The 22181-nt window shown below is 37.4% G+C and overlaps 1 protein-coding gene across 5 annotated transcripts in view; it reads right to left on the bottom strand.

Moving 5' to 3' along the window:
* NCOR1 (nuclear receptor corepressor 1) overlaps positions 1 to 22181 on the bottom strand; it is a 75265-nt gene that overhangs the window by 14625 nt on the left and 38459 nt on the right. For all 5 annotated transcript variants that reach the window (XM_069791082.1, XM_069791084.1, XM_069791083.1 and 2 more), the window contains 20 exons: positions 20474 to 20604; positions 19737 to 19954; positions 17954 to 18016; positions 17130 to 17269; positions 16261 to 16387; positions 14264 to 14819; positions 12133 to 12262; positions 11629 to 11824; positions 8976 to 9149; positions 7920 to 8080; positions 7399 to 7519; positions 7199 to 7300; positions 6611 to 6708; positions 5611 to 5779; positions 4895 to 5035; positions 3403 to 3486; positions 2628 to 2884; positions 1889 to 2249; positions 1128 to 1352; positions 145 to 354 (listed from right to left, as the gene is read on the bottom strand). In XM_069791082.1, the coding sequence (XP_069647183.1) occupies positions 145 to 354; positions 1128 to 1352; positions 1889 to 2249; positions 2628 to 2884; positions 3403 to 3486; positions 4895 to 5035; positions 5611 to 5779; positions 6611 to 6708; positions 7199 to 7300; positions 7399 to 7519; positions 7920 to 8080; positions 8976 to 9149; positions 11629 to 11824; positions 12133 to 12262; positions 14264 to 14819; positions 16261 to 16387; positions 17130 to 17269; positions 17954 to 18016; positions 19737 to 19954; positions 20474 to 20604 (3664 nt within the window). The remainder of the gene's footprint in view (positions 1 to 144; positions 355 to 1127; positions 1353 to 1888; positions 2250 to 2627; positions 2885 to 3402; positions 3487 to 4894; positions 5036 to 5610; positions 5780 to 6610; positions 6709 to 7198; positions 7301 to 7398; positions 7520 to 7919; positions 8081 to 8975; positions 9150 to 11628; positions 11825 to 12132; positions 12263 to 14263; positions 14820 to 16260; positions 16388 to 17129; positions 17270 to 17953; positions 18017 to 19736; positions 19955 to 20473; positions 20605 to 22181) is intronic.

Genomic DNA, 22181 nt, shown 5'->3' with positions numbered 1-22181 from the left:
AACATATCTATACATATGCACTTGTATGCATGCATCCATCAACACATATTTATAAGCAGCAACAAAAAAACCAAATCAATCAACCAAACCACACCTCATATCCAAAACACACTTTAAAGAACATCAGAAAAAACACAGGCATACCTCTTGCTCCGGCATATGGGAGAGCTAAAGTTTGCTCTCTAGGAGATAATCCTCTTGTTACATCAGGACGCAAATTGACTTGCATCTGCTGTGAGGTAATGTAGTCATTTAGGATTGTCTGTCGTGTATTCTCCATTGCGTAAAGCTGATACTGACTTGGGTAGCCTGGGGTGGGCGAGAGCTGCCTTTGGAACAGGTAAGCAGCAGCAGCTGAGGGTGAAGGACGGGAAAAAAAGAAGATTTAGGAAGCAGTATGGGTGATATCAAACGAAAGTTTCAGATGTTTATACAGCTTCAATGAGAGGTGCTATCAATGCTCTCTAGCCAGTGCCAAATGAATTAAAATAGCATTTTAATACTGATGTTTTATTGAATTTATGCACTGTATGCAGACAGAAAAAGCTAAATAATCCAGATTGGAGCTATACATTAGAGAAGCGACATGATTAAAAATATAAATCCTGAAGTTCTGAAGATGTAAAGGACTGCAATACCTAAAGAAGGTTAAACCACCTCACAGACGTGGACTGATGGATAGGTTAAAAGGAAGTCTACTGTATTTAATATCACCAGGGATAACCTGATGATCTGTCAGCGAGAATAAATCAGTCCTGAACAGAGGGGTCCTGATTACACTTTAATTCTATAGCATCTTCCACATCCTTCTTTGCATAGCTTTCCTGAAAGCTTTTAAGGTACTTCACAAATACTTATCTAAAAATACTGTCTCAACTTTTTAACAAAACAGAAGCAACCTGGCAGCTTCAAAAACAAAGTTATGGCATTATACAATAATATTCTAATAAGTTTCCTGGCTAGATATTAAAACCCCCACTAAACTGAAATCAAACCACAACAGTGTGTATATATAACCTCTTATAAATTATATCTGGCTACTGATAATTGCCTTTTAAAGGTATTTTTTCCGTGTATCAAAGCATACAATATTTCTAAAACTAAAAAAACCAACACAAACGTATTACCAGGATCCAGAGCCCTGTGAAAGGGCATAGCAGGATCTAGATGAGGAGGGAGGTGACCCCTATAGACTTCAGGAGTTGCTCCTCTGTGATGAGGGTCAAAAGGACTGTGACTCACTACAGGATCAACCCCTGGGACCGGAGATTTTGCTGGCACACTCTCCCTCTGTGTCGGAGTAAGTGTGTTTTTCCTTTCGTGATTTGCTGGCTTCCCAGAAGATATTCCAGCTACAAATAATGAAAAACCCAAATTAATAAAATGCATATTTTTTCAATAGAAAATTCAGCTGTAAGTACACACTGGCTCTGAAGGAATGTTCTAGAGGACCCCGCAATCTGATACAATAAATCACAGAGACCATTTTATATCACAAACTGTTTCTAGTGAAAAATCTAAATCCTAAATCTAAGATTGCTTACACTTTACTATATTATCTTCCTTATCTAGATACCTCTATAATTCAGGAATAGCTCCCGCCCTTAAAACATTACGCTTGTAGGTAACACTTTAAATGTGATCCATAATCAAATGCAAATTGAGATTGAATTGCCTTCCCACCTCCATGTTACAATATGGCAGATTTTCATTTTCTTATTTAAATTAACAGCTTACAGCCTACGAAAATTCCTTTTAGCCACCCTCCAAATGGAGAGAAGCCATTAGAATAAAAGAAAGTAGAATGGAATACAGAAACCGGTTTAAAATTAAATTTAAAATTAAATTATTAAAACTTCTTGTCTTACTCTGGATAGGAATAACATACCCTCACTAACTCTATTCATCATAGGTGAACTCCTGGACATTGGACTCTGATAGTTCACAGGTGTCCTCCGAGCATTGGTATCATCATAAATCCCAGGGCTCAGCTGTGATTTGGGAGTTTCATGAAGTGTTGACCTGAGAACAGAGGGACCAGAGCTGACTACTGACGTGTGACGGGAACGTACTGCATCCCCGGTCTTCACATCTTCATATTTTCCTCGCTCCACCACCTTCACGTTTTCTGGCACCATTTCCAGCTGAGGCATTCCACGGGGTAGCTTGCTTGGTCCAGTGATTAAAGATTTTACATTGTGTTTGATGGCAGACTGGCCAGAGTTGCTTTCATATTTTATGGGTGTGCCCTGAAAAAGAGAAAAAGATCAGGTAAGGTTATCTTGCCAATGCTTCACTCATGCTGGGGGCAGGCTGGGGGGGGGGGGGGGAAATCACATTGCTGATATCATAGTTCATTGCTTCTACCACATCAGTGCAGAATACAACTGGATCTTAATGATTGTTACTTGACAGTTCTCTCACATTTGCTTGCAAGTGTGTTCCCTACAGGTGAAGCGTCAGGATTTTTCTAATACACAGAAAATATTTTTAAGCTTTATAAGTTGGTAGGTTTCTTAAAACAAAACACCACCAACCCCCATTTGTCATTATTCAAATATCCTGAATTGATTCACTACTGAGTCTGTAAGCAACTGTATGAGTCTAGTAGTGCTTTTTGTATTTACCTGAGATATGGAGCCTTCTATGATTGGCCTGGTCGTCTGCACCATTTCAGGAGTCTTGCGACTCTCCTGGCTTAATAGGTCCTGTCTTGGGATTTCATGGATGGAACGACCCATTTCTTTTATAGTAGTGACTCCATCATATGGTTTCCCCTTAGTAATGGCTCCTTCAAATGTCCTTATGGGAGGTGACTCTCTCTTAATCTGTTTAGGGTATTTCAAGCCTTCTTCAAAACTTTCAGCTGTTGCTCTTGGCGTGCCTTTTATAGAAAGTCAGTCATATTAATGCTACTAATAAGTCTCACTTTTCATAAACAGAGTAACCAACTACACGTCATAATACTGGAACTTTGGTTTGCTACAGTCTACGATAATATATTCTGAAGACTAAAAAACCTGCCACAAAAATAATACTGAAAAAATATTCAAAATACTACTGAAAGCATCCCAAGTTATTTCAGATGCTGAAATAAAGGCAATAGCATACATCTTCAGAGGTCTGGGGAACTGTCAGTGTTCATTAAAAAAAAAGTGCTAACTATCAAGTATTCATATTTTAAAAAGCCTGTTCTCCAAAAAGAAATAAAATGCTATGTTTACACACTAGCTTTGTATATAGCATATCAGAAAGTTGCTGATTTATGCTCTGAAAACATGTTTAATAAAATAAGCTCCACCTTTAACACAGCTTCCATTGTTAATAACAGTCTTCAGGTTCAAAAATCCAGATTTTTGAGGATGTAATTAATGCTTGCCTTCTAAACTTGCAATACTTTACCTTGCATTATAGAGCCTGACAACACTGTTCTCTCTTTTAGTTCAGCATGAGGACTACCCCTAGGCAGTGCACGGCATATTAAACCTAAAATTAAAATGAATATAATTTAGAGAATTAAACAACTATTAAAAAAACAAAACCCCAACAAAAAAAACCCCAAACCAACAAAACCCCTCCTCCTTCTTACATACATTACAGATAGGATCTGTATCAGGGTAGTGCCCAAAGGGCCTAGCCTAAGAATGCTGGGCATTGTATCTACATGTTATAAACACCATTCTGCTCTAAAAAAAATAAAATCTTTCAGTTCAACTATTCATGCAATTACATTGTTGCAAGTTTTAACATATTTAGAAAACACAAGGTATTTTTTATAATTAAGCTTAACTCTTGTCCCAAAAGCAGTCACTGCTTCTCTTACACTCCAGTTTCCTTACCTAGTAAAGAAAGGTGTTCATGACAGGAAGTGGAACAAAAAGGAAAAAAAACATACCCCAAAATATACCTCAGCATCCTCCAAATTAATCAAAGTTCATATTGAATCATCTGATAAGAGTTGAATTTATTGTTCCTACAGGAGGAATCTAAATCAAACCCCCAAAGAACTCATCATTTTCCACAGTCTGAGGACAGAAAATGTGCCAGAGTGACGAGATACAGCATAAAAGTATGAGAGCAGGTTCTCATATGCCAAAAAGAGCCCGAAGATGATCCAAATGCATCAGCAACTTAAAGGCAACACTGAATTTCAATATACAGCCTAAAACCCTCTAATCCATATTCTTCCATCTGATGAAAATATACACAAAATAGTCTTTAAGGGCTACCCAAAGATGGGACAAAACGCACTTAAGGAATAAGACTCCATAGTTCAGGCATGAAACATTTTCTTGCATTTGTATTTTTAAAAAAAATAATCAGAAAAGTTATGTAATGGCCTGACTTGACCTTTGCAGGCTTAATTTGATGACAGTTTATTAAATCAAAATACTAGGGATGCCCTGAAGCAGGATATGGCAGCTGTGCAAGTCTTCTGCTTGGCATAATCGAAGAGGTTTATTGCAGGAATGCAAAAGGTCGTGCCAATGTGTTACCAAGTTACTATGCCATGGCTGAGACCAATATTTAACTAATGGGTGTGTCCATGGAGTCCATGCTAGTATGACTCAGTGTCCCTTGAGCTCTGCAACAACCCGCTGGGACTGTGAAGAGTCAGTTACACGTATCACATCTACTGAGATGAGTAAGTGCCAGCTGAATTACCTGCAGTTATGGTAACACACCAGCAAAAGAAATGGGAAAACTAGTGTCTACTCCAGTCATATTCCCAGCATGCTTTAATTGTATTGGTTATTGCGTGGATTTGGTTAGTAGTGTAAGATTTAAATCTAATTTCTCTTTAGTCTGTTCCATAAAATAACTCTAGATACTCTTAAATCAATGCAAAAGGTTTGGATAAAACACAAAACACCTTGGAAGCCACTGTTCTTACCTTCCAGCGGTGCAGACACTGGAGACTCCCGCATTGACATTCCTTGCTTTATATTTCCTTCCATTGTATCATAGCTTCTCTTTAAACCAATTTCATGGGCAGTTCTTGGACTCCTTGTTCCTTCACGAACATTTTTAATAGCTGGAAAAATTTACAGCAGTGTGGTTAGGAAATGTGGACAATAAAAAAAAACAACTAACAACCCACGTGAGCATTACATTTAATGAGACCACAGATCATTAATACTTTACAACTTCAATGCAATATTGTAACATTAAATCTCAACCATAGAAAGATCTTTGTTAAAAAATATATTTGTTCAAACAGTTACTAATTTATCAGTATTTCAATTGGAGTTCAAAGTTAAATGATACATTTCTTTTGATTTTAATACAGATCATTTTAAACTTGGTTGTTTAATGTTCCAAAATAAAAATATTCCATGACAAACTGGAAATAAATGGCACAGAAGTTAAATAGTTTGACTATATTTCAATACATTGTACAGGAGACTCTTCAAAACACAAGCACAATTTCTGGATCACGTTAATTCTTATACCCTCAAAAACACATGCAGGTCAATACTCCCAGACAGCACCCCAGTGACTGAGGTTTATACCTATCCACTTGGAAGCAGATATACTTCAGCTATGGATTATAAAAGTAGAACCTGCTGCAGTCTTGACTTTGATCAGGCAGAATATACAAATACTCACTATCATAAGATAAAATATGCCCACTTTTGCCTTCATAAATAACATGGCCTTTGGCTGAAGCTTCTTCTCGGCACTTTTCCGGGCTGCTGTCTTCTGTAGCTAGCCGGGTGATAGTTCCCTTCAATAATGCATCAGCTGCTATGCCAGACTGGGACAGAGCTGGTGTACCCTGGATATAAATCAATCCAATATAAGTCAGAACAAGTGTATTTAAGAGAATAGGGAGCAGAGAAGGGGAGAAAAAAAAAAAACCCAAACCCAAACCTACAACATTTTTTAGATCTAGAAAACCAATTACTTTATCAAGCAGTATGACTTAAACTTCTGCCTCTATTATTAGACATTTAACCTAAATATTAGTAAGATTATTTGTGGGCAACTCACTACCTTGTTAAAAAAATACAGAAAGAAGAAGAGGGAGTACAATATTACAAAAGTATTTCATGATCTAGAACATTTACCCCATAATACCATTTTGGGGAAGATAACATATACTACATACTTAATGGTGCTATTAGGTTTTATTTCTATCCAGAGTAATGAAACCTACCCTTCTCAGAGAATTGCTACTATTACTTTGATAACTAGAGATCCCAAGTCAACCAAAACAATAGCATTTAAAAAATGATGAGACGAAAGCACTTAATTTACCTTTTTGGTTTAAATAGCATCTGCACAAGACTGGTTACAGTTGATTTTAGTATGTGAACTCAGGTGTGATGCTATTTTCATGAAGTTCTAATAAGCCTTCAGTTAGCTATACCAAAGGCTCTGGTGGTTTTATTTAAAAAGTTTAAAGACTCATATACATAAAGATGAAATGGTAATGCTGACTTCAGCAATAGTGGGATTTGACCATCGGGTTGTATTAAAATTTCTTTTTTTCAAGGCAGTTCCTACTCTGTGATATTAATTTACTTTTTCAGACATGCAAATACATTCACGGTGATAATTTAAATATGCTGTTTTGCTACAGCCTTCTCAGTAAGGGGAAAAATACCTGAGTTATGGAGCCTCTCAAAGAAGGTATGGTCTCAACAGAAACTTTATTGGTTGGAGTTCCTCGTGTTATACTTCCCTCCTGTATCGTTGTGGTACCTGATTTGAAATAAGACATCCTGATAAATATGAGAATTAAAAAAAAAAAAAGTAGCTACTCTATTTGAAATAATTAAAGTCTCCAGTGAGAACTGTTAGTTTACACTAAAATACAGAGAAAAGTTCAGTTTAACAGCATGCATTTGAGGCAGACTATTTAATCTTAACATAGCCTTTTACAGATTAAATGTCTTTTACAGCATCAATCCATGGTATTTAGTTTCTTTTCTTTTGATGTATTTGGATATTTCACATGTACTGCTCTGTGTGAACAACTTAATTTTGAAACTGGCATGCCTTGAAACAAATGTTTTTAAATGAGACATGCAGACAGGAGGAGCTAGCTACAAATACACATGCCTTGGAAAATAAGGAGCAGATTAATCATATAGTACTTAAAAATAACACTTCAGCAGTTTGAGCTCTAGAAGTTAACTCTCTGTTTTCTCAGGCTCTGACAAAGTTTCTTAACCTGTATAACTTTCTTTACCTCGAACCACACTTTCATGTTGTGCCCTGACCAAGAGTCCCTCAGGTTGGGAATTCTGGCTTCTGGGAGAAAATTCTTCTTGTTTGATATATGGCAGGGAAGCTATTCAGAAGAAGAAGAAAAAGTTTGGGGTTTTTTTCTTATAATTATGAATCATTAAATAGTCTATATAATACACCTACCAGCTTTACTTTTCTTACCAGATTTGGCTGACTCTTGCTGCCTTGGCAGCCCAAGAGATATAGAACCCACTGACGGTTTTGCAGTTTCTTGGGTGTAGGAAGCTTGACTATGGGATGTTAAGTAAGTGCCAGGTGTTCCCTGAAACAACAAATATATTATATGTTAATTCTTGTTTCTGGAATGAAGACTCATATCTACGTTTAAAAGAGAATGCTAATACTACTATGATGCTATCTTAAAATGCTATAGGACACCACTGCAAAGCATCAGAGTGCGGAACACCAGGAGTGTAGTGTCACTCTTAGTTTGGAGATGCAGTTCACCTAAACTGGACAACCTCAACCATGCTACTAAAAGTAAACAACTGCAACATGTTCTATTTTCTAGGGCACCTGTAATTCCTGGACTTTTAGAGGTGGCATTTATATATCTTAAGTGTTAATGCTGTGAACACATAACCAGGTACAAGATGTTGAAAGTTGGTGAAAGGGTAAAAAAATTGATGTAAACACAGATTTTCAAATAATAATTCCCTTACTTGTGAGATTGAGCCTCCCATGATGAAGGAAGGTTTTTCTGATGGCACACTTGTTTTGGAGGATGGAATGAGTGGTGGTGGTGGTCTGGTGGGTCTGGTTGTTGGAAGGCGGACTCCTTCAGGTATATTGGTTATTACTTGGTGAGGTGCTGGCTGGAGAACTTGGGGGAAAAATTGTACATTAAACATTACAGTCTGTTTCAGCTCTACTTGTTGTTAGAGAGACAAGAAGAACAGAAATAGCCCAGTTCATCTGACAATTTCTGATGGGAGTTACCTCACAATACTCAAAAGCTATCTAGCTGTATTTACAACTCTGAAATTCACTATGTCCAGGTGTATGTTATACATAGAAACGGAGTATCTAATCTCCCATCAAAGGTCAAAATGAAATAGCAAAAGCTGCACTGTAGAATTGCAGACTCTGAAAACTAAGCTTTTAAAAATAACAGCCCAGGGTATATTCAAATTTTGTGTTGTTTTCCTGGTTTTAAAGGAAAGTTCTTATTCTTTAAATGCAATGAAACAGTCAAGTATAATCTAAGCTTCCCTGATTTTGTCTTTTCTTAGCATGACTTTATAATCCAAGCTTCAGAATTCAGATTTGTCAGTTATTTCACTATTTTATAAAACATTCAGACTATAATATTAAGCAATTACAGTCAGAAACTAATGCTAACGATAGCAGCAGCTTTCTCTTTTCCTCAACTCCCCCAGTCATAAGAAAGGGCACCCCTGAATATGATGGTACTTGTATTAAGCTGAAAGACTCTTGATGACTTTGTTCCTATGCTGTTCTAACACTTTTCAGAACATTCTATTTGCTTAGTAAAATAAATGTTATGCAGCTGATGCAGCAATGAAGAACAAAAATATAACCTCACTGGAGCTAGAAAAATACCGAGTACCTATTTACACGCACACACAGAAAACAATCTATTTTCTTTTGTTAAGTCACAAAGTATTTAGAGAATAACCTGATACTACATCAGGTCACAGAAGTCCAGCTTCCAAAAGAAGACTACACATCGCTACGATACCTAACAAAATATTTACCTGGCGGGACACTATAGCGAGCTGCATTCATATCAGGCTGGGGAGAGGCTTTATTGACTTCCCTTGGAGATAGCCTGTATGGAGAGGCTGACCTTGTGGCTGTATTTTGCACTTGTGCTTCCTGTTCTATTGCTCGCTTGACCTCAGCATACGGCATATAGGCCACCGGTTTTCCTGTGAAGGTTAAAGTTGTCAGAAAGAACAGAACTCTGGATTAGAAAGAGTCAAAAGGTCCAGTTTACAGCACAATTTTAACAAAGGACCTACTCCAATGTCAGACGTATTCATCAGGTACAAATGTTTCAATTAAAAAGTAGTATTAACGTACAGCTTAATTTAATATGTTCCTATGTCTATACTTCCACATCCAAAGCTTTGAAAAAACTTTCTATATGTGAAAAACAGTATCTTGTTCCTTTATGTCCTTTAAGTGAAAGCTCTGCCATTGAAAAAGATTTAATTTAAATAAGATGCCTTTGCAAATCCTATGCATCAGCCAGGTCTACATGCATGTTCAGCCAGACTTATATGCTAACCCCACCAGGCAAAAAGCCTCTCTTCCTTGTTTGCTTGCCCAGACAACTTACAAATCAAATTTCAAATACCGATATCGCTCATCAATGGTGTTTAAAGGGAAAATATATTTTCACTGAATTTAGCAAATTAAAAACCCAGTACCAGAACTTCACAAATACCTTTTCCTTGGCAATGGACAATTTAAGTATTCAAAATTACAAGGCAGAACAAGTCTACTGCAGCAGTGAAATTACATCTTTAACCTCCGTAGTCAAAAAAAGACGGCACTAATCATCCCATAATAGCTTTCTAAAGGATCTTCACTATTTTATTCCATGGTAAAGTACTGTTGTCATAAGCCAATTCAACCACAGGCCCTTTAGTTTGACAAGATGCCCCACAACACAGGAAGTGTTCTGATGTATGCAATGCAAGGTTATTAAACAGTCTGTGGGCTCTCTGCTGCACACGGCAGTGGGAGGATAATTTTCATATGCACAGTATATCTTAGGAAGTAGCTGTTGTAATGATCTGATGACATCTCAGCCTCTTCTAGTTTTCAGATTAAGATGTCCAGGCTTGTAGAACCCATTTACATTAACCATGTTATCCCTCTCTCTCCGTCTGCCTCAATAACCACCTTGATTTTTGCTGGCAGAGACTTCACCCCAGAACTTTCCCACACTTCATAATACCATACTGCCAATGCCAAGAGTTATTCAGGTAGTATTTCAGTTAAATGGTATTTTCAAGCAACCCCAGACTTTCCACCTAAAGAAGCAACTTCCAAAAACCACAGTCTTACCCTCCCCTCCACACATCTACAAGCTCCCTTCTCAATAGTTTAACAGGCAAAAAAAGGGTTACAGTTCTTTCATTTTACTTAGGTAAAAGTAATTAAGGTGAAGCATTTTCATAACATAATTTAAAATTGTTACGAATATTAAATACAGAATACTCAAGTTTCAAAGAACATGATAGTTTATGTTGCTAATACTGCGGAGACAACAGAAACAACGCACAAGAATATAAAAGTTAAAAATGCAGAATTATGCAACTGTGATAATACCTCTAACATTGTAACATTCAGTACATAATCTCATACATTTATTTCCCTGTTACAATGTACGGTTTGTGGACCTATTCCTTTTCTAAGTAAAGAAAGTTGAGGTAAAAGTTACACACGTAGTACAGAACTGGGCCTCCCATAGGATATGCTTTTCTTGCACAAAAAAAAGCAACCTTCTGCTAAGCTGTTTGTAATTTGCAAGCTGTTAACAGAATTAAATGAATTTCAGTTCAAAGAATGAAAATATAGCCAATATACACAGAGAGAAAGCATAATATGAAAGTCTAATGAAAGTTAATAAATGCATCCTTTTAATCTTATGCAGCAGTTCGGATGATTCAACATACACTGTCCATCTGAATCTCTTTCCTGTAACCAACAACGGTTACAGATACGTCCTTATTTAGTCACCCTGACAGGTTCTGTGAGCAGTTTTAGCCATGTTCTGTACTGAAGGTCACACTAAGAGCCACATTCAGCAAACATAGGTCCAAATCGCAGAGTTCAGTTCAAGTATCCTCTATACATACAAAAGTAACCAACCATCATATTCCCAAGAGAAAGAATGTTTCACACAGTCCTTCTGCAGACAGACAGGCTGGAGTAGGACAGTTCTACCAAACTTGTGTCCTACTCTAGTGCTCAATGTCCACATATGTACCCCAGTGCAGTAAAACATTCCTTTTAATTGTGCTCATACTCCTTCAGTAATTCTCTCCCATCTTCACTGTAAGCTTCTGAAAGGGGCTCCCCCAAACCACAGAGTTATCTAGGTCCTCTCACCTGCACACCTAATCTTTCTGAATCTCTCTGTAGGAACAACGCATTTTTGGATTCCACCCAAATGGAGCCAGTTTTTTTGCGTTATCTAAAGGGGCTACAAGGTAGTTCTCCAACACTGTAACTGCAGCAGGATCTCTACCGTAGACAGGTTCCTTCAATCAAGTGCCATCAGAAAGCAATAGTTAATTATCAGTACACTAAATGTTCATTCTTAAATGAGGCAGTAGTATAACACATGGACATAAAATGGAGGGTTATTTCCATGACAGATGTGAAAATGCCTACCTTCCCACTCAACATTAGGGCTCTTGGAAGTGCCACAAGGGCTTACAGCACTTCGATACTCCATATCCAGCTGCTCTTGCCTCTGGCGCTGCTCCTCCAGCAGCGCTGACTCATGCATTGCTTTAATGTGCCGTTGATACAGTGCATAACCACTCACTGGTGTTCCAACAGGAACAGTACAGGGACTGCAAGAAACCTACAAGGATGGGAAGGTATTAACATCAGGTACATTAATACAGGTACTTACTAAAGCAACTATCTTGCTCAATGTCTCCACTGCAGTGGCTGTAGTCCATGTATAAGAGTTTCAAATGGTCCACACCTGTTTTCAAATGATTACTTGTGTATTTGTTTGTACTGTACTTACTTCCCCCCTCAAAAGTATGATAACAAAGCAAATTATATATTTCTTCATTTGTTTCACAATTTCTTGCTGCTTTAGTGTTGCGACTAGTTTTACGGACAACAGATACTCCTTCAATTATCACTGAAAACACCCCATACCATAGGTGGTATGACAGCAGCTCGGTGGTGAAGCTGTTGCAGGTCCATCTGCCCTTGCTTTATCGTGGATGACACCAGTATTGACCCAGTGGGATTTAACAGTGAGGGCTTTGACTCCCTGCTGAAGATACTGGAAAAAAAGATAGAAGGAAGGGAAAAATATCACCAAAAAGACAAAGATTAAACATCTTAAAAAATTTACAGGCAAAAGTATGTCTCTTGACTTCAAAAAAACCAAATAAGTTTAACACACTGGACAAATAGCTGAAAAATCAGAATCATGTTGTGTTTTGTCCCACAGCACATCTGGTAGAATGGGCAACACATGCTGCTGTATTTCTATAATACACAGAAATACCAAAAGAAGCGTTCAGAATCTCCAATACCAGATATTTATATATACAGTTTCTATATGCACAGTACTGCAAGAATGCAACCTTCTTTATAAAGAATGCTTTGAAAAAAAAGAAGATAGGAAGCACTAGACATATTTAGTCCACAGGAAATAAACAGTAGTATACAATATACTACTTTCACATGGAGGGCTAATATTTGTGAAGTGGAAAGATGATGTCTGAAGAGGCAAGGGAGTGCAGAAACACCATCAACTGCACTCTTCCAAAGACTACATGCAGAACAATGATACTGGATACTTCTGACATTTAACATCTATCCTTGGTACTGCGTGTATATTAAGACCACTGACAGGGAGGGGGCACTGGCTCTGATGCTATGCTATGGTTACATAGGAATTAAACCAAGAGAACATTAAAAAGACTTCAAATATCATCAGTGGTGTCAGCCATCCCCCAAAACATAAGTGGTTCCAAAGACATGCAGCATTGTCCATTTAAAGCCCTATATACTCAGGTGGGTTACCCACAGTGTTTAGGGCAAGTTCCCAGGAACTCGGAAGTTTGCATGAAGACATCGTATGCTATGGAGAAAGAGGTCATTCATTTCTCAGGACACTTGCCCATTAATTTACAGACACTGACTGGTAAGAGTGAGAAATACTTCCACTACTCTATTATTAATTGCCTTCAAGAGATTAAGTTCTACTGACTGATAGAACATGGTTCAATGGCAGTAATTGGGTACAGGACTGAAGAGGTTATACTAGCAAATAAACATGGAATGTTAAAAGGTAACTAAAATATCAATATTTTATGCCCCTAGATTTTATTTTTTTTAAAAGCAAGTTTAATCTCCTACTAAAAGATATATTCAGGCTGTTTTCCCTGTCAAATTCAAGGAGTTTTGGATGGATTCTACTAAACCAAGTTTGTGAGAGCAAGAATCAATTAAAACAACTCCATCTCCAAATTTTTGGATCTACATTCAAACAGTTTTTTGCTAAAGGGAATGGAGAGCCCATGTACTATCCTACACTAACCAATCACACTATAAAAAAACCATTCCAAACCTACTTCTGAACATGTAGATTTGTTCTTAAGTATTGTGTAAAAGCAACAAACTAACCAAACCAAACCAAAGAACTTCAGTACAGATCCAGTTACACAATCACTATTGAGTTTCTTAGTGGATAGATGGGGAAATTTACAAAATTCCCCACATTACTTAATTTTTTTAGTTGGTCGCCGATTTTTAAATAGCTGTGTATCAGAAAATCCTGCAGCAGCAAGATCTTCCCCTCCCCATCAGAAGTACCACAGAGCTACTTATGGAAACTCATGCCAGGAGCATCTTGAATCTCTTTTCTTGCTTTGGCAAATTTTCATTGTTTCAGTAAGCTGCTGTCCTTTCCAGATAATTGTTTAATACAATCCCCATTCTCTGAACACATCCCAAATGGCTTGATTTCCCTCATTCTCTAGCTTTCCAGGTAGTTGTGCTAGTTTGCTACCCACCTAGTCAGTAGTCTATCACCAAGATTTTTGCCTTAATCTGCCTTAGAAGACCCTTCTTTTGGCTTTTCATCAAAATTTTAAATCAACATTTCCCTCTGTTGCACTTCCAGCAAAGACTCTTCAGAAATTCTTTCCCTAGTAGAAACTCACAACAAAAATGTTGCTACCGATGACAGTTTTTGGATCACTGTTAAGTAAAACCACTTTTTAAACAACTGCTTAAAGATGGCAATATTTGAATGCTAAACAATTAAACTCACCCTTGCCTGTCAGGTTCTCCATCAACTTCCTCATCAGCACTACAGGTGGCACTCGAATCATTATCTGAATGGGATTCTTGTCTTGCTGCATTAACTTGTTGTGACAGACTATAGTCCATTTCCTCTGGTTCTGACTTTTCCTTGGGTTTCTCCATCTCTCTCTCTTTGGTATCACTCTCTATTTTCACTTGAATATTCTCTGGTAGCCTCATTTCAGTCTCTACAGGTTCTACTTTGGTATGCACTGGAAGAGTAATCACAGGCTTAGCTTCAACTGGATGGCTTCTACTGTCAACTTCCATAGGCTCTTCTGCCTCATTATTTATTTCTTCCTTAACCTGTGGCTCAGGGTTCTGAGTTTCAGCTGTTGATACACTTTGGGCTGTTAAGGAGGGAGATGTGCTGGTTGCAGGTTTAATGGTAGATTCTTGTTCTGCCGTCGCCTCAGTGGTTACTTTTGAAGAAGCACTCTCAGACGGAGCTTCTTCACTTGGTTTAGCAGGTTCTGCTGGAGTTGGAGATGGAGCACTTTCCGTATCAGAACTATTTTCAGCACCTGGGGAAAAAAAAAGTTTTGGCATAAAGGTTCAACGTTAACGAAATCTAACTGGACTTTGATGAACTGTTTCTTTAGAATAATCAAATATATGTCTGCTGTTCCAAAACACAACAAGACAATTGCCCTAGAAAATTGACTCACAAAGGGAAAATAACCAAAAATCACCAGATATAGGTTAAGGAGGGAGACTGGAATTACAGAAATACTACGGCTTAGCTAGCTCTGATCTTACAAAGAGCCAGCCAAGTAAACTCTTGTGCATATGTCAGGGATTTGGTACTTCCACATATGATGCAGCTTTATTGCAAGATGAGAGTTAACATTCACAGTACCTAAGGTGCAGCTTTAATGATTTACATTAACATGTTCGAGAGGCATTGCTGGCAGAAGTGGCAAAACACTGATTTTACACATGAAAATCAGTCACTTTTTATAGACATGCTGACTTGCAATTCTTGCTGTAAGTTAACAGTTCTAGTTTACTTCCTTTGTGAATCACCATTGTTTTCTTAAAAATATCGTCTTTGCTCTGCGAAAGGTGTAAAGAGCATCAACAGCCAGATAGCAATTATAGAAGGGTATTGATTTTTGCAGTAAAGAACCTTCCTCCTCTCTTTAGCCTAGTTCATTAATTCCATTATATTAAAAATAGCTTTTTGATAAATAAAAAAAATTATAAAAAACTATGGCAACACCTAGAGCACAGATGTTATATTCTAGTCTTATCTTCTGATAAGAATCTTCTTTCCTTAGAAGCACATCAATATTTACCAATGTTTGTTAAACAAATTGATGCAATAAGGATCCATCAATTTTAATCTATCCATCTGTAAAACAAGTAATTAAATTCGACTTATTATAGAAATGGACAATTTGCTGAATTACCCACACAAACACTGCAGCTTAAAAAACACCAACAACTAAAAACCAAAATCCCCAACACTTAGCCATATTCTCTCATTCATTGTTTATGAATTGCATTGCCTATAGCTTCACAAAAAGCTGGCCAAGACTGACTGATGTTGAGTGCCTATAATTATTAGCAGTTGCAATCAACAAATTTTTAAAAAAACCCCAAAACCCACCACTTAAATTTGCCTGTCTGAAGCTTTACTGAGACTATCAACTAGCAAAGGTTACATATCTTTGATTCAACTTGTTTCAACATGCACAAATTTTTTGATCAGGTGCTGTCTGTTTACTCTCTAGATGACAGCATAGTCAAAGCATCTTAAAATGCTAAACAATAACATCTCAAGGCTGCTCAATACTAAAAATGCTTTTTCCCCTCCAGTGAGTTCCAATTGCTAAAATCCAACTGAAACATAGTATTTGAGCACTGCATTATGAAGTAGAACACAGCTTTCTGAGCATATAATTGGCAAAAAACATAGGTCCCTTTCTGTGCACACTCAAATCTCCTTCCCAGAAATGTTACCTTCACTGTCTTCTGGATTCTCTTCTTCATTAGATGCTTCAATATCTTCATCCTCCTGAGCTGACACAGTTGAAGCTACACTCTCACACTGTGATACATCTCGCTCCTCACGGGGCCTTCGTGAAGACTGATAAAGACACAGCATTTACATTGTACTGAAAATTTGCAAGTATTATTTCCTTTTACATGCATTCTCATTTATCAATCTGAGGTTGAAATGCAAGACAGAGAATCTCTGTTTAGCACAGATTCATTCACAAGGGCACACTGTTACAACTTCAGGTCAGCTTTTGCTCCTCCTGACCAAAAATAAGTTTGGAACAAACCACTATCTCAAGATATGTTTGGGGGACAACAGAACTACTGCAGCAAAGACAGACACTGATGCTCTTCACTTCAGTGAGAGAAGACTAGGATAACACTGCAGTTTAGAGGATTCCAACACTCAGGATTCTACTTTAGATGCCCCAAAACTTTCAGTTCCTGGTCTTCTACCAATTCTCTTGCTCCATTTTGTAGGGTTAATGCTTATTGTGTTTTAAGGTAACTGTTCTACAGTGATGACCTGAACTTCTATAGTTGCTGGTGTACTGATGAGGAACATGGTTTTCAGAGCACTAAGGAATTCTTCAGGCTTGAGCGTTCTACCTGATAGAAAAATTTCTATTGCATTTGAAAGCAAGAAGTGATTAGTATCACAGGTCAGTGAGCATCAGCTGCCTTTTCTAGAAGATTTATGTCACAACACAAAAACAAGTAGAAAAGGAAACAAGTGGTGATTGCAAAAGAGTCTTAGTGAAGTGTGATGAATTACTTCAGAAAGATGCCAAGTTTTCCCCTGCAAAATATTCAATGCCCACCGCACTTACCTTCTGTTTGTGCTGTTGGAGGAGGCTGTCCAGATTGTGTCTCCTTTTATAGTTGAAGTAGAAGTTCTTACACTGAGCTTCACTTTTCGTCCCAACCATTTTGGCAATTGCTGCCCAGTTTCGTCCATGTTCCACTAGGCCTGTTAAAACATACAAGAACCAGTATTTACTATGATAAATAATTCAGCTATCCAAACCCAAACAAACGGAACAACAATGCCTACGGGAAGGTAAGATAGAGAAGTACTGCTGTCCTTGAGAGAACTCCCCTATGACAAAGTATTTGATAACTACTTATGGGGCAAAAAAAAGCTGTGTCAACCTGAATGTCTGCTTATGAAGCCTTCAAACTTAACTCTTTGCTGTTGCTAATATGTAACACCTCTGCTAACATACTGATTTTTTGCATAGAATTTACAGGTAACAGTATCTGCCAAATGAATAGACAAGTTATAAACTACATTAGCTTTACTATGAAAAGAATGTCTTATACAAAAGGGGTTTTTGTAACTTGTAAACACATTACTTTGAAAATTTAAATATGACATACACACCTTCGCACCTGTTTCACAGAATTCTGTGGACCAAGTACAACATCAGCAGTTCTAAGTAGGCCATATGAAAAAAGTCAACATGAGTCTCAAAAAACTGATACTGTCTGTTAAAGATGTTTGCTTTTTTTTTTTAAGAAAAAAACCCAGCAAATTTCAAATTATTCATTCAATGTAGTGTTGCAAAAAATCACAGCTCTCGTATTCAGTAAATTATTGTAATTTTGTAAATACAAGTGTTCAGAAATAAGTCAAAAGCTTTACAAGGTTCACCTTTCTTAGCAACTTCCATTTCTTCTTCTGTCCAGCGGGATGTCTCCACAGGCTCTGCAGAAGCTGAAAGAGAAACAAAGACACTGATCAGAGAAAAGACCAGGATTCACTACTATGGCACCAATCATGCATCCCACGGTCAACTAATCCATTCACATTAAGGCTTGTTCAAGTCACTTGGGAAGGCTGCTCTTGTCAGTGAGAAGTAGTTAATCTCCATTAAACCAAGTTAGAGATATAGTAGGAACCACCACAATCTCAGCAGAGCAAACTGTTCAAAACTATTCTGCCTATAAAACTATAATTAATTATCTGTCAAGGAAGACTTGTAAGTAACTTAGATGTATTTATCACTAAAACTTTATTTAAACTGCCAATAATTACCATCAACTACTAAAAGCAGCAATCCAACATGCTATAAGCTAGTTCCATCTTATTTCACTGACTGCTGTGGAAAGGACTGAAATCGTTATTTATTGGTTAGTGAGTATCAAGAAATCTACTTTCTTGTATTAACTGAGTCTCCTACCAGATAAACAGAGAAAAAATAAAAGAAAACAAAAAAAATCAGTAAGTAAAAACAAGCAGAAAACTAAGCATGATTCAACACAAAATAATTTTCATTCACTTCTCTGGATTTGATATCATTCTGTTTAAATTCCTGAATGGCATTAAGCTGCAACAGCCTCCATTTCCTTTTCATAACATCTGCTATTATGCACAGTATGTAGCATGGACCCTTCAACAACTTCTATTAACAAACAATAAAAGTAGGACACTATAAAGTATCTGATCCACTGAAAAGCTATTTTGGATTTTCCAGAAAACCTGGAAAAAATGGTTTAAAAAAAAAGAAAAAAAAAACAAAACAAAAAACCAAAAGCAAAAACCATTATTGCCTTAGTCTAGCTGCTGACAAAAACCCACCATATCAACTGAGCAAGAATATCTATCACAGTCTCTGATGTTTACAGTTAAATGAGAACTAATTTGCCCACTTACTCTGTTCTTTAGAATATGTAGAATATCTGAGCAACAAAAGAATTGTTACAAATTCTAGAATAGCAGCTGCCTGTAACTACCCAGTTGAAAAGCTAGGAGCAACAAACCTTGCCACAGCAGAGCACTGCAAGAAAAAAAACAAAACAAAACAAAAAAACAACCCTGCCCCACCATCCTGGATAATTATTTACTAGCCACAAGATATTCTAGTATTTCTGCACCACAACAGCCTTTTCAGAAACGCCGTCAGAGACAGCATAGTCTTTTTTTAACCACGTGCCAAGAAAGTAACATTTTATTTCAAAGAAGTCTCTTGCCATCTAATGCTGGAACAACAACAAAAACAACTTGCTAGGATCTATTTCAGATTATGAAACTCCCTAAAGTACTCAAATATCAGGCCTACTTATTTAACAATATCCTCTGTGAGCTACAGCCTGTAAGTCAATCTGTGTCAAAGGCATTTGAATCTTGACAGATCCATCATTAACCCTGCAAAGAGAGAAAATGTAGTTATTACAGAAAGGCTGAACTGCCTTTTTTCCCCCACAAGGTTCTAACAGAGTCATCTGATTACACATACACTATTCATGAAGTTACACTCATGAAATTTAACAGTACCACACAGTCACAAAATTATAAGCAGGCCTAAGAATAAAGATGTCATAGTAAATAGAAAAAAAAAAAATACAAAACGCACTGCATGCACAGAAAACAGCCTTATGTCAGTGAAGAGCCTGACGACCAGATGGGTCCCGAGTGTCCTATAAATGCTACTCACAAGGTTCTGGTGGGGGTGGAAGAGGCGGTGGTGGTTCTTCAGTGGCTGCAGCTGCAGCAGCATTTGCTTGTGCAGCTTCATTTGTCATTGATCTGGTGATTCTGCCCTTACGACGACCTTGACTATTGGCAGTTTTTCGGCCCCTAGGAGTGGCCTGCTCCCTTTCCTCTGTTTCCTCTGGTGCAACTTCAGTTTTGTCCTTTTCTTTGGTATTCTCTCTGGGAGTAGTTAAAATAGAAGTCAGTCACATTCAGATAGCCATTATGGGCAGATACTCCCAAACATCAATGTAAAAAAACCCACCAAACCAAAAAACCAAACCCCACACCACAAAAACTCCACAAACCCAAAAGACGCCTTCAGTGAAACAGAATTCACTTACTGCCCACAACTTAGAGTTGCTAGAGAATAACATAAATACACGATATTATCAACTTCAAAGAAAATACGAACACTGCGATAGAACACATGGAAAAAAAAGCCCAAACCAACAAGATATGAAAATTATTACATGTGCAAAAAGAAATAATCCCATGGCTTTTTCCACCAGTCTGATTAGTTCAGCAAGACAGAGTAATTCATATGTCCAAAAAAATTGTTTAATGCACAAAACCTAACCTAAATAGGAACAGTGTTCAGTCCAGATTTCACTGTCAGGCTAACGTGAATCCTGTTCTGATCTTTGCAAAAAGCTGCAATCTAGGGTGAATTAATGCATTTTCAGTACATATACTTACTTAGATTCCTCCTTCTCATCCTTTTCCTCCTCATCTTTCTTTTCCTCCTCTTTTTTCTCTGCTTTTTCTGCTTTTTCTTCTTCTACCTTTTCTTCTACCTTTTCTTCTTGAGAAGGACGGGCAATTTGTTGCTGAAATGAAATGGGATTTACATATTATAACAACTTGGTCACACAAAGGTGCAGCAACTTGTACTCAGAGCAGCACAAACACTGATGCTGCCTTACCTCCCACTTGATAATAATATATTAAGTTACAGTCACTACACGCTGATCAACATAACGGTAAAACGCCTCTGCCAAAAACTGTTACACCTATCTGCACCCTGAAATCATAATGAACATGATGTTCCAGGCATTATCTCCCAGACTTCAGAAGTCCCCTTTCCCACAGAACGTGCAATTTCTATATACTGGCTATAGAATCTCAGTACCTCTCAATTTATTTTCTCTTATGTTTCTTCTGGTCAGCTGCCCCGTTCAGATGTGGTATTTTGTCTTACAAATTCCACTGAAGTACAGGCTTCTTTTGCAGCGTGAGCACAGTGGTGATAACGTCCACGTACACGTGTTAACAAATACATGTGCTATTGTATGCCTCACTAAACATGAACAGTTATGTTTTTAAAGTTCTTAGAGAGGTTCTGACCAACATCTTGCGTAGTAATGGTGTTGCGCCTCTCAAATTTTATTTTTAACGTTGTCCATTTTAAAATAGTGAAACATGATAGCTTACAACTTGGAAGCAGAAGATCTTGTAGCAAGAAAATTCTGACCAACTCTAAGCCACCTTCTCAAAACTGTCATTTAATTAAGAAATGTAATTGTTCAAAAAATTGGGTGAGGAATTTTAGACTTACATTTCTGGTAAATTTACAGAAGGAAAAGTATAGCCTAGATTTTTTTTTTTTTTTAAACTATAGTCTTTATCGAGATGATAGTTTTACAAGCACATTAAGCACTGACTAACGACAAAGTAATTACCATTACCCACTATTATCCTAAGGAAAACAGCACAAAATACTATTTACACATTCGCTGTTAAGGGACTCTCGCTCCTTATCTTTCAAAGCAATCCAGATGAGTACCATGCGCAAGGGTATCGCATTTTAGAAAGCACATAAATTTGATTTAAACTTTCCAGAAGATACGATCTGCTTCAAACAGGAATTAATGGAAGAAATTTCTGTTACTTAATGTGATCACATAGAATTACCAGCATGGTCCCTTAGAGCTGCTTCCCCCCTCCCCCCACCCCCACAAAAAAAAAACCTTAAAAAAAAAAAATTCTAAAAGATGTAAGAAAAATTTGTGGCATTGTTTTTGCTATTCCTTATCACACACACACAAAAAAACGTAGCCTTGGCATTCCCTGTCTGACTTTGCTGTTAGAGGTGGCCTAACATTACACAAGTCAAATATTCTGTGACGTTTTAAGAAAGCATTAGAAAAATGACACTGCTCATACAGGAGAAAAAAGAAAAATATTAGGAAAGATCTATCAAATGTGGCTACAGAAAAGACTTCCCTAAGTTTTAGTGTTGTTATCCTCCCTAAATATATTTAGGAGCCTAAATACTGCATTTTGCCATCCACAATCATGTATCTGGACACAGGGACACAACATCTCACTTTCCAACACTGCTGCATTTCTATTTCCGTAGCTCACCTGCAAATTCCTTTCTCTCCAGGCTAAAATACCAAGCAGT

Source organism: Haliaeetus albicilla, chromosome 9, assembly GCF_947461875.1.
Source record: "Haliaeetus albicilla chromosome 9, bHalAlb1.1, whole genome shotgun sequence".
Taxonomy (NCBI): domain Eukaryota; kingdom Metazoa; phylum Chordata; class Aves; order Accipitriformes; family Accipitridae; genus Haliaeetus; species Haliaeetus albicilla.
The sequence above is the reverse complement of the archived record's forward strand: the minus strand, read 5'-3'. Positions and strand labels throughout refer to the sequence as shown.